The sequence below is a fragment of the Vulpes lagopus genome, chromosome 18 (genome assembly GCF_018345385.1).
Source record: "Vulpes lagopus strain Blue_001 chromosome 18, ASM1834538v1, whole genome shotgun sequence".
Lineage (NCBI taxonomy): Eukaryota > Metazoa > Chordata > Mammalia > Carnivora > Canidae > Vulpes > Vulpes lagopus.
This window is the reverse complement of record NC_054841.1, coordinates 29,688,217-29,701,780: the sequence shown is the minus strand read 5'-3', so window position 1 is coordinate 29,701,780 and position 13,564 is coordinate 29,688,217. Positions and strand designations below refer to the sequence as shown.

Here is a 13,564-nt window from a genome sequence, read left to right as displayed (position 1 = left end):
GAGGGAGAGCTGAGGCAGCTCCAGTGCAGGAGTGAGGACCAGAGCCCTATGAGGGGGTGGAAGAGAAGTAAGGAGACAGCACAAAGACAGAAGAGCAGAGATAACTCTGGAGAAATGTGCTCTGTGAAGCACAGCTGAGGAATCGGATGGTACCTGGAAGGGGAAGGGTGTCCAAGGGAGTGGTTTTGGTTTTGTGCTTTTATTTTTCTTAAAGATTTTATTTTTAAGTAATCTCTACACCCAACGTGGGGCTACTCACATCCCTGAGGTTGAGAATTACATGTTGCACGGCCTGAGCCAGCCTCGTGCCCCTGTCTTGTTTTGTATTTTTGAATGAGATGCGATAGAGTTACTTCTCACTCCAGATTCCACAATCTATAGGCCCAAGAGGCTTATAGTGGAAACTCCTTTGCAAAGCCATTAAGTGCCCTGTGGAACCCAGCACTCAGGATAGTCTAAGACCCCAAGGGAGGGGATGAGAGGAAGTGTGTGTGCCTATATTTGGATCCCTAACTCCCTGCCCCTGTAAGGACCCAAGGGGGCACAGGTGCTGACAGCCAAGGCACCTGTATTTGCCCCCAGCCTCTGATCCACCAAAGTAGTGGGTGGGAGACCCAAAGGCAACAGCTTCTCATGTTGAGAGGCTGGGGGATCTACAGGGGTTCTGGGGCTCTCTCCAGAGCAACTAGGGGGACAGGACCTGCAGGCACAGAGGGCAGGAAGCAGAGAAGGCTCAGTGGCAGTTCAGAGTCAGGTCCATCAACCACTGGGTGAATTGGTAGCTGGGGACTCCTGTTTCCTCTGTGAGCTAATGGTGAGGTCCCAAATGAGGGGTGAGGCTGCCCCCCCAATCCAGAGTGGCTCCCTGGAAGAGAGTTGGAAGGTCTGGGTACTTGAGAGCTGCTGCTGACGCAGGCAGACAGATGCAGAAGCCTAGGCATTCCCAGAAGGGAGAGGCTGGGGGCAAAACAGGTGGCTTTTCAGGGGTCCAGCCCTGGTACCCACCCACCCCATCCAACCTTGCTTCTTCCTTGGCTGCCATTCTGTCTCCACCCCCCCACCCCCCACCACCACGGACGACTCTGGAAGTCTGTGCAATGGTGAGGGTCTAGCTACAGGGTGTGGAAAGAAGGTCCCAAGGGTGGAGTACAGGGGTCCCCCAGGAAGATCCTGTCTCTCCCGGGCCCTGCTCAACCCCAAGGGAACCTGCGGCCCGCCCCCAGTGAGTCCTCTGCACGTGGTGGCGATCTCCTGGGGCATGTCGCCGGGTACTCCCCGCCCTCCCGACTCCCGGCCATCTGCATTCCGTCCCAGTGCACTGGCTCGCGGGAGGGGTTGGAATGGGTAACGCGGCCCACCGGGTGCGCATGGGGCCCCCCGACGCGCCAGGAGCGCAAGCCCCTTCTGCTGAACCTTCCACGCCTGGGGAACGGTGGCTGAGGACTCCTTCCCAGCAGGAGGTTGGGGGGATGACGAGGGGGTTGACACTGGTGGGGGGAGCTCCTGAGTCAAACCGGGGCTCAAGGGCCGAGAAGACCCGAGGGCCCGGCCCGGGGTTCGTGGCGTGCGCTGGATCTGCCCGATCGGCCGCCGGGCACGCCGGCCCGCCCGCGCGCAACACCGCCTCCCGACACCACCGCGCGCGCGCGCACACGCTCGATCCACAGAAGCCACGCGCCGGCGAACGCGCGTCCCGGGTCGGGCTCCCCCCTGTTCGGGAAGGAAAGCAGCTGCGAGCCAAGCCCGCGACCCAAGAGAGCTGCGGGCGCGCGGAGGCCAGAAGAGAAGCCGCGAGGCGCGCAGCGAGCAGCCCCGACGCCGCCCAGCGGGAGCGCCCCAGGCTCCGCGCGCGAGGGCGTCGCCCCGGGAATGCGCGCCGGCCCGTCTAGTGAGTCGGGGCGTGCTTCCCGGAGGAGGAGGAGGGCTTACCACCGGGCGGCCCGGATGAATGGAAGGGGCGGGGCAGCTGGCGGGCTGGGCCCTGCCGAGGCGGGGGCCGGGGGCCGGGGGCCGGGGGCCGGGGGGCGGGCCACGCGCTTAAAGCCGGCGCCGGGGGAGTCCTCCCGCGACCCGCGGCGGAGGCGCGACTTCGTGGGGGCCCTGGGCCCGTCGAGCTTCCTCCCAGAAACTTCCCGGCCCCGCCCAGCCCCTAATCCGGCGACGCCTGGGCGGGCACGCGGGCTCCCAGGAGCCCGATCTACACGTTCTGGCCGCGTCGCCCCGGGCTCCCGGGAGCAGCCAGCCGGTACCGACCGGAGCGCGGGTGAGGGCGCGGGCGGGACCCCGCCCAGGGCGGCACCGGGGCGGGGCGTCGGGCGGCACTAGGACCCAGGCGCGGCGCGGAGGTGTGTCGCCGGCTCCCGCCGCCCGCCCGCCCGAGACGCCCAGCTCGGGGTCCCGGGGCTCGGGAGTGAGGAGCCCGGGCGTACGCGCGCGTGTGCAGCCGCCCGGCCGATCGCCGGGGCCATGGCCGCGGCCACCCAGCGCATGTTCCACCTCCAGCCTTGCGGTGGGTGCCCGAGCCGGGAGGCGCGGCGGGGACGCGACGGGAGGGCCGTCGTTCTCCGCGACAGACGGGTGCCAGGCGGGGCCGCGGGGCCGTCGGAGCACCGGGGGAAAGCGGCCGCCGGCGGCCTGCACGGCCCCGGGCCGCGGTGGGCGAGGGGCTCGTGGGAGCTTCCCAGGCCTGGGGCCAGGTGTGCCTGCGGCGGAGAGACCGCGGGAGGCCGGGGGTACGCTGGGGGTGGGGGGCTCCGGGGGCCTCGTGGACGCTGCGTGCTTGGCTTCGTGCTGCGTCGCCGACTTGAAACTCTCCGCCTGGGAACCGGCGAGGTGGCCAGGGGAGGGGTGGGGCGTGCAGGTGGGCGGGACGGGGCCGTGGGGGCCCCAGCGGGTGCGCTGCCGCCTGGCGTCACGTTCTGCCGGGACCGCCGCGCCCCCGCTCGGCGGGGAAGCCTGCCCGCTCTGCGGGATCCCGGGGCCCCCGGCTGCCCCCTGCGAGGCCGCAGCGGTCTTTACCTCTCGACCCCGCGGCTCTGACCCCGAGGGCCAGCCGGGGGCTTGTACTGCCGTTTATTTACCTGCACGTGGGGGGCCCAGGATGGGAGTGAGGTGTGCACCGGCCCCGCCCTTCCGGACCCTCGTCCCCGTCGTCCTCGGCCCATCCCTGCGGCCTCGGATGCTTCACCGCCCCCGCCCCTCCCTCCTGGATGCAGCTCGGGCTCCCGTCCCGCGCGTCGGTTCGCATCCTGCCCCTCCGACCCCCAGGGTCTCCGCGTCTGGCGGCGCTTTCCTCTCGTGCACGCGGCCCCTCCCGTCGCTTCCTTCCTCGCACGGAGCCGCACAAACAGTCGGGACCATCCGGGGCCCGCGCGGTGAGCGCGCCCGGCGCTCCCCGCCCCCTCCTCCCCGGGGGACCAACGGCTCCGCCTCCCAGGAGGCCTGGGACGCGGTAGCACCCAGGGGAGGAGGCCGTTGCCAAGTGGGCCCCCTGTGGCCCCGGGCGCGCGCAGTTGGGGGCGACTGCACGTGTGATGGGTGTTGATGGCCCCAGGGACCCATGTGAGAGTGAAAGGCGCGATGTGCTGGCAGGAGGCCCCCCGCCCAGGGCCTGGGCTTGGCAGCGAAACAGCGAGAGAGGGAGGCCAGAGAGGACGGCCACCCCAAGGAGAGTGGAGGGACAGGCCCCCTCGCTCCAGCCCTGGCTGCCCGTGCCGAGTAACACGGTCCACCAATCGTGCCAGGGTACTGTGAATAATAACTCGTGGAGGAAACATGCTGAGGTTTCCCCTGGCTTGGCTCACTCCCACTGGAGCACACGGGCTGGAGGATGGCAGGCTTGGCTTCCTCTGGCTCCACAGGGGCCCCTGCCTAGGTCTAGCCCCTGCTCCCTTTTGCCTCGGTTGGCCTGTGCTGGGTACCTGGGAAGAGTAAGAAGGAGTACGCAGGGTTGGTGTAGGGTGGGGAGCAGCTGGCACAGGACAACGTCCAGGGCTGGTTCGTGTAGCTGGTAACAATTGTTGGGCTTCCCTTACAGAGTACTCGCCTTCCATCATGTCGCAGAATGGATACCTTGAGGATGTAGGTGAGTACCTCTGTGAGGTTGTGTATATAGAGAGCTCCTTGGTCAGAAGTCTCTAGGAGACCTAGTCCCTCCACCTGGGTACACAGGGCATTGACTCCCCAGCTGTGGTCTTCTGCTGGTGCTGGGATGCCTTTAGATCCTGCCCTCCAGGAGGTCGTGGTAGGGTCAGGGGAGCAGCTGACCCTACCAGGGGAGCGGTCATGGACAGGTCTCTCCGGTGGTCCCGGGTGGGTGTGTGGACCATTTGATGACCTCCCTTGGTTCGTTGTTAGAATGCTCTGGTTACCTGGCCCTCCTTACGTCGCGTCGTATATGCCCATACCTCTCAGTCCCTGCCCAGCCCTCTGAGGCTGCCATCGCCCCTCTAAAGAAATGCAACCTAACAGTTCTGCACTTCAGCTTTCCTGCTTGCTCGAGACCAGCTCTTCCCTTTTCTCTGTGTCTCTGGGTTTTCCTGTGCCCAGACATGGAGGCTGGCCTGATCATCGCTGGGGTGTTTAGTGGGATGGTGCCTGGGCAGAGTGGTGATATGCTCTCATCCTCCCCAGGGCCGGGGGACTGTGTGTGCCAGGCTGCTGGCAGGCAGGTTAGGTTATGTGTTGGGCTTATAGGATGGAGGTGGGGATATGGCCTCCTAGGAGCATTGCAGGGACCCAGTAGTGTCAGTTAGGCAGGCCCTAGGTAGAGCCCAGAATAGGGGGAGAAGAGGGCGGTGTGAAGGGCAGTACCCAGGAGTAACAGGGAGCTGGTGGGGGGACAGAAGGAGGCTGGGGAGCCAGGTAGTGTAAGCAAAGCAGGCCTGGGACTGGGGAGGAAGGGGATTTTCATGGACATGAGCTCCATGACAAAAATGGGAAGGACATCTTTTGACTGAGCTCAGTGCAGACCTAGCACCTCCTGCCCAAAGGGCTCAGGATGAGCACAGGACACTGGGGGGACAGGGCCTGGGATGTGCAGAGGAAGCCGGCGGGCCAGAGTGGAAGTGAGTCAGGGTGAGTCACTGCCTGGCAGGTGTAGGCGTGCTGCTGACCCTTCCCCGTCCCTGCACAGGTGTTTGTCAGGCACTGGTGGGGTCTGGGCTCTCAGAACCCCCTTCATGGGAGCACTCACAAGTGGTAAACCATAGAGGACCCACGGGAGTCAGGAGGGAGTGCCAGCAGGGCCCTAGGAGGACTTGCCAGAAGAGGAAGCTTCCATGGCACCTCAAAGAAGGCCCTCTGGGGAGGGAAGCCCTCTGCTCAAAGGACAGGCGCTGGCATGCCTGGGTGTTGGCCAGCTGGCCTAAGGAGTGACAGATCAGCCGTGGCGAGTGGGCCTAGGCTTGATGGACCAGGGGTCAGGACAGGGGTAGCACGGCCAGCCCAAACTGTTATCTCAGAGGCCAAGAGGAGCCCAAGCAAGAGTGGAACATTTGCATGTCACCAGGAAGGCTTCCTCTATAGGAGGAGGGGGCCTGGGCTGCGAGCCGTGGTAGGAACTAACCCCCCACCCCTCGAAAGGCTCTGCTCTGGAGGGAGTCATGCTGTGACACTCCTCATGCCCACCCTTGGGTCTCCCCTGGGGCTCCCTCCTTATCAGTCCCCGACTGTACCTCTGGCTCCCCTGCTTCCGGGGCCTTGTCAGATGTCTGGACCGAGTCTTTCAGCCTCCATGCCTTGCCCCACATGCCCTCACTGAAAGAAAGCATTCGAAAACCCTGTGCCCATAAGGTGGGGAGTGGGCTGGATACCACAATGGTTCTGGCTCCCCTTGGGTTCCACCCAGGGAGCCTGGCGTGCCTGGGTCCCATAACTGGGGGTTCTGGGAGGGCAGGGCCTGGCCCAGAGTTGCGGCGCCACCGTATGTTTCTGTAGCTGGAGGGTACCCGTGGGTCAGCGTGCAGGGCCCTGGCTCCTGCAGCTCACGATTGTTGGAGAAAGCCGTCAGGTGAGGGCTGCCGGCTGGCGGCCGCTGTTCGACAGGGGGCCGGGCCGGGACTAGGTGTCTGCCTCCCCCGGCTTGAGGCTTCCTTCCTGGCCGACGAGAGGCCTCCGTCACCACTCCCTGGGACAGCCCAGGGGCCCCTGCTCCGTGGACTGGGACTCCCACCCTCTGATGTGTAGCACTGACGGCCGGGTCCTCTTCCGGGGGGGTCTCTCCTGGTGGTGGCTGGGTCTCTAGGCTACCTCAAGTGTGACATGGATGATGCCTCTGAAACCCGTGAGGAGAGCCTGGGGGATGAGGCCTTCGACACGGTCAACTCCTCCATTGTGTCTGGCGAGAGCGTCCGTTTTTTTGTCAACGTCAACCTCGAGGTGCAGCCCAGCCAGGCTGGTATGGGGGTTGTAGCAGGACCTGCCTGGGGGAGGGCAGGGGACTGAGGACTGGGCCCCGCTCCACCTAGAGAGGCCTGGAGAGGTGGGGTGGCACCCTGAGCCCTCCTGCTTTCCTCTAGCTGAGAGTGACTCGCCTGGCGGCTGTGGGCTCCTACACACCTCCCGCAAGGTGAGCGGCCCTTCAAGGACAGGAGACGCTTGGTCCTGGGCCACTAATTGGGGGCAGGGGGGGTGGCTGCTTCCCTGGGATAGCTCCCGCTGCCCCCACTCACACCAAACAGGTGTTCCACGCCAGCCCTTGACCTGGCCTTGGGCCAGCCAGGCTGGGCCCTCCCTCTTGGAGGGTGTGTTGGTGCCAGTGGGCAGAGGCAGCCGGGGACCCCCCCGTGGAGGAGGGGCCCAGGTCACGGCCACAGATCTCACTCATGGGCCTGCGTGATTCTGTGCGCGGGGGTCCCCGCAGTACCTGAAGTTAAAGAACTTTGAGTTGGAGATACGTGCACACCGGGACCTGGATGGCTTCCTGGCTCGGGCCAGCATCATCCTGAACGAGACGGCCACCTCGCTGGATGACGTGCTGCGGGCCATGCTCTGCCGCTTGGCCCACGACCCCAACAACACCGAGCCTGACTGCAACGTGGACCTGTTTATGGCCATGCTTTTCACCGATGCCGGGGCCCCCACGGAGGGGAAAGGTCTGACCTGGCTCCGCGGTGGGGCACGGGAGGACAGGGAGGTGAGCCAGCAGATCCTCTGACCCCCCTCACTCTGTCCTCAGCCCACCTGCTATCAGATACCATCCAAGGGGTCACTGCCACGGTCACAGGGGTGCAATACCAGCAGTCCTGGATCTGCATCATGTGAGTGGTCAGCCTGGCCCACCCAGTTTGGGGGTGGAGAGTGTGAGCACTCTATTCTGTTTGGTCTTCGCTTCCTAAGAGGTCACGGGGCGGGGGGGTCAGAGTTTGGGGTCCTGGGGTGTGGGGGAGCCCAGCTCCCAGGGTGGCAACTGTGTGCCCTCCTGCCCCCGGCAGCTGTACCTCCAAGGCCCTGCTGAAGCGGCACGTGTGCATCAGCCGCCTGGTTCGCCCACAGAACTGGGGGGAAAACTCATGTGAGGTGCGGTTCGTCATCCTGGTGCTGGCTCCACCCAAGATGGTGAGTAGGGGCCTGCAGGGGGCTCTGTTTCCAGAGAACGAAGGTTCCAGGGAACTTGGTCCTCCCTCTTCCTGGGGGCATCTCCCTCATGTCCCAGAGGCCCCCATAGATTAGGCCCCTGGAGGCCTCATGCTCACACTGTCCTTCCTCTCTGCCCTGTTGGGTCTCCCCAAAGCCTCCTTGCGTCCTCATCAAGCCCTCATTTCCCTAGTCGTTGCCCAGAAAGTTATATTTCCCTCTCGGCTGAAAAGAGATAACTTGTTAAGATTATTATTTTTTCAAAAGATTTTATTATTCATAAGAGACACAGAGAGAGAGGCAGAGACACAGGCAGAGGGAGAAGCAGGCTCCATGCAGGGAGCCTGATGTGGAACTTGATCCCGGGATTTTAAAATGTCCTGACCCAAGGCAGATGCTCAACTGCTGAGCCACTCAGGGGTCCCACTTCTTAAGACTAGTATTAGTCAAACGTGGGGGCTTTTCATTGGCCTGCCCGGACCCTGATCCTTCTTCCACTTGGCTGGCTTTATGACTTGCTGGCCAAGGATCCCCACTTCTGCCCAGGTCCCACACCCCCTGGTCAGGCGTCTGGCTTTTGTGGTAGTTGAAACTGATATAGTCTGGGGAGTCTTATTTGAGGGAAGACAATTTCAAAATCACAAACAGAAAATGGTTAGGGTGGGGCATCTAGGTGGCTCAGTGGTTGAGCATTTGCCTTTGGCTCAGGGCGTGACCCAGGGGTCCTGGGATCGGATGAGTCCCTGGGGCTCCCTGCAGGGAGCCTGCTTCTCCCTCTGCCTGTATCTGCCTCTCTGTGTGTCTCTCATGAATAAATACAATCTTTAAAAAAGAAAGAAAGAAAGAAAATGGTTAGAGCCTCTCCCCAGGGGCTTAACTTCCACTAGCTTCTTGATCCTGCCCAGGCCTCTGATACAGGCTAAAGCTTCGCACGGGCTTCCTGGACAGGTTTTCTCTCAGGCAAAGTGGGCACCGAGGGGAATGCCCTCCGGGGACTTCATAGATGTGCTGTGAACCTCCCCGAGTGCTGCAGTGCTGGGGAGAGGGAAAGGGAAGCACATGGGTCAGAGGGAGTGACAGCTGGTGAGGTGGACAGGGAAGTGGAAGGGGCAGTAGCCCGGGGGGCTGAGTGGCTACACTGGGCCTTGTGACGGACCAACCAGCCCAGCACCTGGCTCCTGCAGAAAATGAACCTGACTGAGCTGACAGGAAAGCCATGTGTGGGTGGGCCCAGCCCTGTGACTGCGGCTTCGGGCAACACCTAGGGGCGGACACTGCTCCCAGAGGACAGGTTGCCCTGGGGGAGGCTGGGCCCTGGGTTCACGGACAGAGGTCACTTTGGTCAGGCAGGAGAGAGCAGGCTTGACAGGTCTGGAATCCCCCTGAAAAAATCAAATCAAACCAGCAGACACTACAAATACCACTAGTCAAGTGGAGCTGGGTAAACATTTTTCTCCATCACTGTGATCTCTATCCACGATTACACATATTTGTGTTCCTCGGGACCATACCCATACCTCAGTTTCTGGGCACATGAGTTTATTAAGGAAATTTGGGGGCTCTAGTGATCTGCCAACCTGGTGGAAATCACTGCAGACTCCACTGATGCTTGAACTTTGAGGGACAAAACTTGCTGCCAGCTCACATGGGGGCACCTGCTGCGTGCTCAGGCCTGTCAGTGACGGCCGGGGCCGGGGAGGGGTGCCCTCCACTGTCCAGGAGCTCCAGGTGGGATTCTTCTGTCTCCTGCCCCCAGAAAAGCACCAAGACAGCCACAGAGGTGGGGCGCACGTTCGCCACCATGTTCTTGGACATCACTTTCCGCCAGAAGCTCCTGAACACCCGCACGGAGGAAGAATTCAAGGAAGCTCTGGTCCATCAGAGGCAGCTGCTCACCATGGTGAGCCAGTGTCCAACCCTGGGCCCAAAGGGCTACAACATGAACTCCATCTGTGTGCACAGATCCCTGCAGGTACTGGGAGAGGTGGCTTGGGCAGGGGTGTGGGGCCTGGGCCGTGGACCTCCCAGCTGACAGACGTCTGTCCTCTTCCCCAGCCCCTGAAGCACAAGGACTTCCTCCCTGTGGGGAAGGGCATCCGGGAGGATATCGCTCGCAGGTTCCCTGTATACCCACTGGACTTCACAGACGGTACGTGGCCCCGTGGTCCCCATCAGAGCTCAGCCGTGGCTCAGGTCCCTGGATGACACATGCACCTGCCCTGCAGCCCCAGCACACTTTCCATCCTGTCCTGTCCTAGGCATTATCGGGAAGAACAAGGCTGTGGGCAAATACATCACCACCACCCTGTTCCTTTACTTCGCCTGTCTGCTGCCCACCATCGCTTTTGGGTCCCTCAACGATGAGAACACAAACGGGGCCATCGGTGAGGGGCAGGAGGCTGTGGGGGTGTGGGGGGAGCCCCGAGGCTGCAGTGTCCCCCTGACTCCCCACTGGCGCAGATGTGCAGAAGACCATAGCGGGGCAGAGCATCGGAGGCCTCCTATACGCCCTCTTCTCTGGGCAGCCGCTGGTGGTGCTGCTGACCACTGCGCCCCTGGCTCTCTACATCCAAGGTGCGGTGGCACTTGGGGTGGCGGGGAGGTGGCTCCCGAGGTCCCTGGTCCCAGCCCGCCCTGACCAGCCCCCTCATCCTGCTGCCTGCAGTAATTTGTGGCATCTGTGACGACTACAATCTGGACTTCAACACCTTCTATGCGTGGACGGGCCTGTGGAACAGTTTCTTTCTCGTGCTTTATGCCATCTTCAACCTCAGTCTGATCATGCAGCTCTTCAAGAGGTGACTGGGCTTTCCCCGAGCTGTTGGGATCCTGGAGCGGGAGGGAGACCAAGGCCGGGGATCTGGATCAGCCCCCATGCCACCCGCCGAGGTCCTGTGCCCCCACTATATCACTGCCCCAAGAGAAGCGAGGGACCCTGGTTTTCATGGCAGGAGGAGGTGGGAGGCTGTGTAGAGCCTCAGGGAAGCCTCCCCCTCCTCCTGGCTCCCTGACAAACCCTCCCTCCCGCCATTTGATGAAGCATTGCACTTCCACGGCAGGTCGACAGAAGAGATAATTGCCTTGTTCATTTCCATCACATTCATGCTGGATGCTGTCAAGGGCATGGTCAAAAGTGAGTGTCTAGCTGGTGGCTGCCTGCTGCCAGGGAAACGGAGCTGAGCTGGGGGACTTGGGCCTGTGGCCAGAGCAGCCCAGCAGCACGCAAGCTACGAGTATTTCCATGGTCCAGGGTGCTCTCGGGAGCTGACCGGCAGAGAGCAGCAGTGTCATGGGCTGGAGGGTGACGGGGCTGCCTCAGGCAGGATCAGAGGCATGAGGCCAGGTGTGAGGCACTGTCAGAGATGGGGGCGGTGGATGGACAGGCAGGTCAGTGGGGTCCTCTTGGCTGACAGAGGCAGCTCCCTCCCCTTCCTCCCAGAAGCCCTTTCTTCCCACAGGGCCCCTTCTCTCCCACATCCAGGAGGAAGCTGGGCCTCAGCCCCCCAGAGCCCAGATGGCTGAGGCCTGGTGGCCTGTATCCACAGTCTTCCAGAAGTACTACTATGACAATAACTTTGGAGATGACAGCACAGACAGCACTTCCTTGGTGAGCCTGCTGGGCCTCGGGACCAGCCTCAACACAACCCTCCACACTGCCCTCAACACCAGCCTCCTCGCCAGCCCACCAGAGCTGACCTCCATGGGCCGCCACGCCGAGCACCCAGGCCGGGAGACCGCTGTGCTCAGCCTCCTCATCATGCTGGGCACGCTGTGGCTGAGCTACACCCTCTACCAGTTCAAAAAGAGGTGAAGGGGGTCTAGGAGTGATGGGAAGGAAGCACAAGCCCCCGGGCCACACTGACACACCCACCTGTGTCCCCAGCCCCTACCTACACCCCTGCATGCGGGAGATCCTGTCAGACTGTGCCTTGCCCATCTCGGTGCTCACCTTCTCCCTCATCTGCTCCTACGGCTTCCGGGAAATTAAGAGTGAGTCGGGATCAAGCAGGGGGTGCAGTGGGGTGGGATTGCCGTGGGATTGCCCTTGGGAACTGCAGGCTTGAGCAGGGGCCTATACTCTGCTGCAGTGAGCCAGTTCCGCTACAACCCCAGCAAGAGCCTTTTTGATGTAGCCGAGATGCACTCCCTGTCCCTGGGGGCCATCGCCAGCGCCATGGGCCTGGGCTTCCTGCTCTCCTTGCTCTTCTTCATTGAGCAGAACTTGGTGGCTGCCCTGGCTAACGCCCCAGAGAACAGGTTCGCAGGGCCTGGGTGGGGCGGTGAGAGGGGAGTGTGCAGCCGGTCCTCCAAGGGGCCACGGGTGTCCAGCCACATGTGCCCTTGTCTGCTGCAGGTTGGTGAAGGGCACTGCCTACCACTGGGACCTCCTGCTTATCGCCATCATCAACAGTGGGCTGTCTCTGTTTGGGCTGCCCTGGATCCATGCTGCCTACCCCCACTCCCCACTGCACGTGCGGGCACTGGCTTTGGTGGAGGAACGTGTGGAGAATGGGCACATTTATGAGACGTGAGTGGTCCCTTGAGATGGGAGGCAAGTCACTTGGACCCTGAGGTTGGGAGGGGGGCGGGGTAGCCCTGGGCCACATCTGACCTCAGAAGGAGTGAAAGAGCCCAGGGAGCAATATGTGGCCTGCGATGGGACCCGGCCCCATGGACCAGGGCTGGAGGCGATCTGGTGCTCTGGGCCCATGCAGGATTGTGAATGTGAAGGAGACACGGCTGACCTCCCTGGGTGCCAGCATCCTGGTGGGCTTCTCCCTCCTGCTGCTACCCTTTCCGCTGCAGTGGATCCCCAAGCCCGTGCTCTATGGCCTCTTCCTCTACATCGCGCTCACATCCATTGATGGCAACCAGCTCTTTGAACGTGTGGCTCTGCTGCTCAAGGACCAGGTTAGTGTCCTGCCAAGAGAGAGGTTGGGGCGGGGGGTCTGGTACGGCTCCAGACCCACAGCTGGTCCCTGCCACCTGCAGACCTCGTACCCGCCCACCCACTACATCCGGAGAGTGCCCCAGAGGAAGATCCACTACTTCACAGGCCTGCAGGTCCTACAGCTGCTGCTGCTCTGTGCCTTTGGCATGAGCACCCTGCCCTACATGAAGATGATCTTCCCTCTCATCATGATTGCCATGATCCCTATCCGGTACAGGAGGATGGGCAGTGGCAGGAGGGACCCAGCTGGCGGGGAAAGAATGGGTTAGGGCAGGGGCAGTGGGGCAGGATGTGCCCAGCCTGGCCCTGCGAGGGGAGCTGGGGCAGATCTGACCCAACGCTCATCTTGGGGTCTGTTCTCCCTCCCCCCAGCTACAACCTGCTGCCCCGAATCATTGAAGCCAAATATCTGGATGCCATGGATGCTGAGCACTAAGGCCCTACCTGGAAGGGCCAGACATATTCCATTCACCTGTCCCCCTGGCTCTTCCCAGGCTGATTCTGGCCATGTGGGGAGAGGTCTGGGTGTCTTTTGGGGTGTTGCTCTCTGCTGCACCCCCTCCCAGCTGCTCCAACAGGCCTAGGGCATCTAGGCATGGGGGAGGGCAGGTTCCCACAGTATGTGCCTATCCCAGTCCCCATTAGCCTTTCGCTTGGATCTCTAACACTGCTCAGGACAACTTCTGTCCAGAATGGGACTAAGCAGGACGGATTTTCTTTTGATAAAAGAGTCAGATGTCTGAAAGAGAAACCATTTCCTTGATTGTGTAAGGAACTTGCTGTATGCACACTAGAGAATAAAGCTCCTATTTCTATGCTTCATCTCTGCTGTCCCGTCGTGCCCCAGCCTGAGGGCCATTGGAGAATAACAGTAGAATGTAAAGGGGAGTTAGAATGAAAAGGACCAGTGTTAGTGGAGTGCCACAGGCTGTCACCTCCAACCCCACACAGTGGATATTGGCTTGATGGGGAATGGTGGAAGATCCGGGAGGCCCCAGCGCTGCCATGATGCCAAGAAACTACAGGGGAAGTATTCCG

At 62.0% G+C, this 13,564-nt stretch overlaps 1 protein-coding gene across 5 annotated transcripts; it reads left to right on the top strand.

Moving 5' to 3' along the window:
• The first annotated feature begins 1,822 nt into the window (after window positions 1-1,822).
• On the top strand, window positions 1,823-13,323 carry SLC4A11 (solute carrier family 4 member 11). Of its 5 annotated transcripts, none has more exons than XM_041732973.1 (20): window positions 1,823-1,888; window positions 4,037-4,084; window positions 6,245-6,397; window positions 6,519-6,568; window positions 6,863-7,094; window positions 7,178-7,259; window positions 7,434-7,557; window positions 9,332-9,547; window positions 9,631-9,724; window positions 9,834-9,959; window positions 10,036-10,149; window positions 10,241-10,373; window positions 10,635-10,708; window positions 11,121-11,382; window positions 11,459-11,565; window positions 11,664-11,832; window positions 11,930-12,103; window positions 12,291-12,486; window positions 12,568-12,737; window positions 12,899-13,323. In XM_041732973.1, the coding sequence occupies exons 1-20, from the start codon at window positions 1,870-1,872 to the stop codon at window positions 12,960-12,962; spliced, it is 2,607 nt and encodes an 868-aa protein (XP_041588907.1). In that variant the 5' UTR covers window positions 1,823-1,869; the 3' UTR covers window positions 12,963-13,323. The 5 variants fall into 5 exon arrangements, with proteins under 5 accessions (XP_041588907.1, XP_041588910.1, XP_041588906.1 ...); XM_041732972.1 differs by lacking the exon at window positions 1,823-1,888 and adding an exon at window positions 2,380-2,509; XM_041732974.1 differs by lacking the exon at window positions 1,823-1,888 and adding an exon at window positions 2,610-2,696.
• Window positions 13,324-13,564: the final 241 nt, after the last annotated feature.

Excerpts from the sequence above, each read along its gene's own strand:
- SLC4A11 (XM_041732972.1), top strand. The coding sequence starts at position 2,467 with ATGGCCGCGGCCACCCAGCGCATGTTCCACCTCCAGCCTTGCG. Across the intron at positions 7,558-9,331 it reads TGCTGGCTCCACCCAAGATG|AAAAGCACCAAGACAGCCAC; the intron begins GTGAGTAGGGGC and ends TCCTGCCCCCAG. Across the intron at positions 11,833-11,929 it reads GCTAACGCCCCAGAGAACAG|GTTGGTGAAGGGCACTGCCT; the intron begins GTTCGCAGGGCC and ends TGTCTGCTGCAG.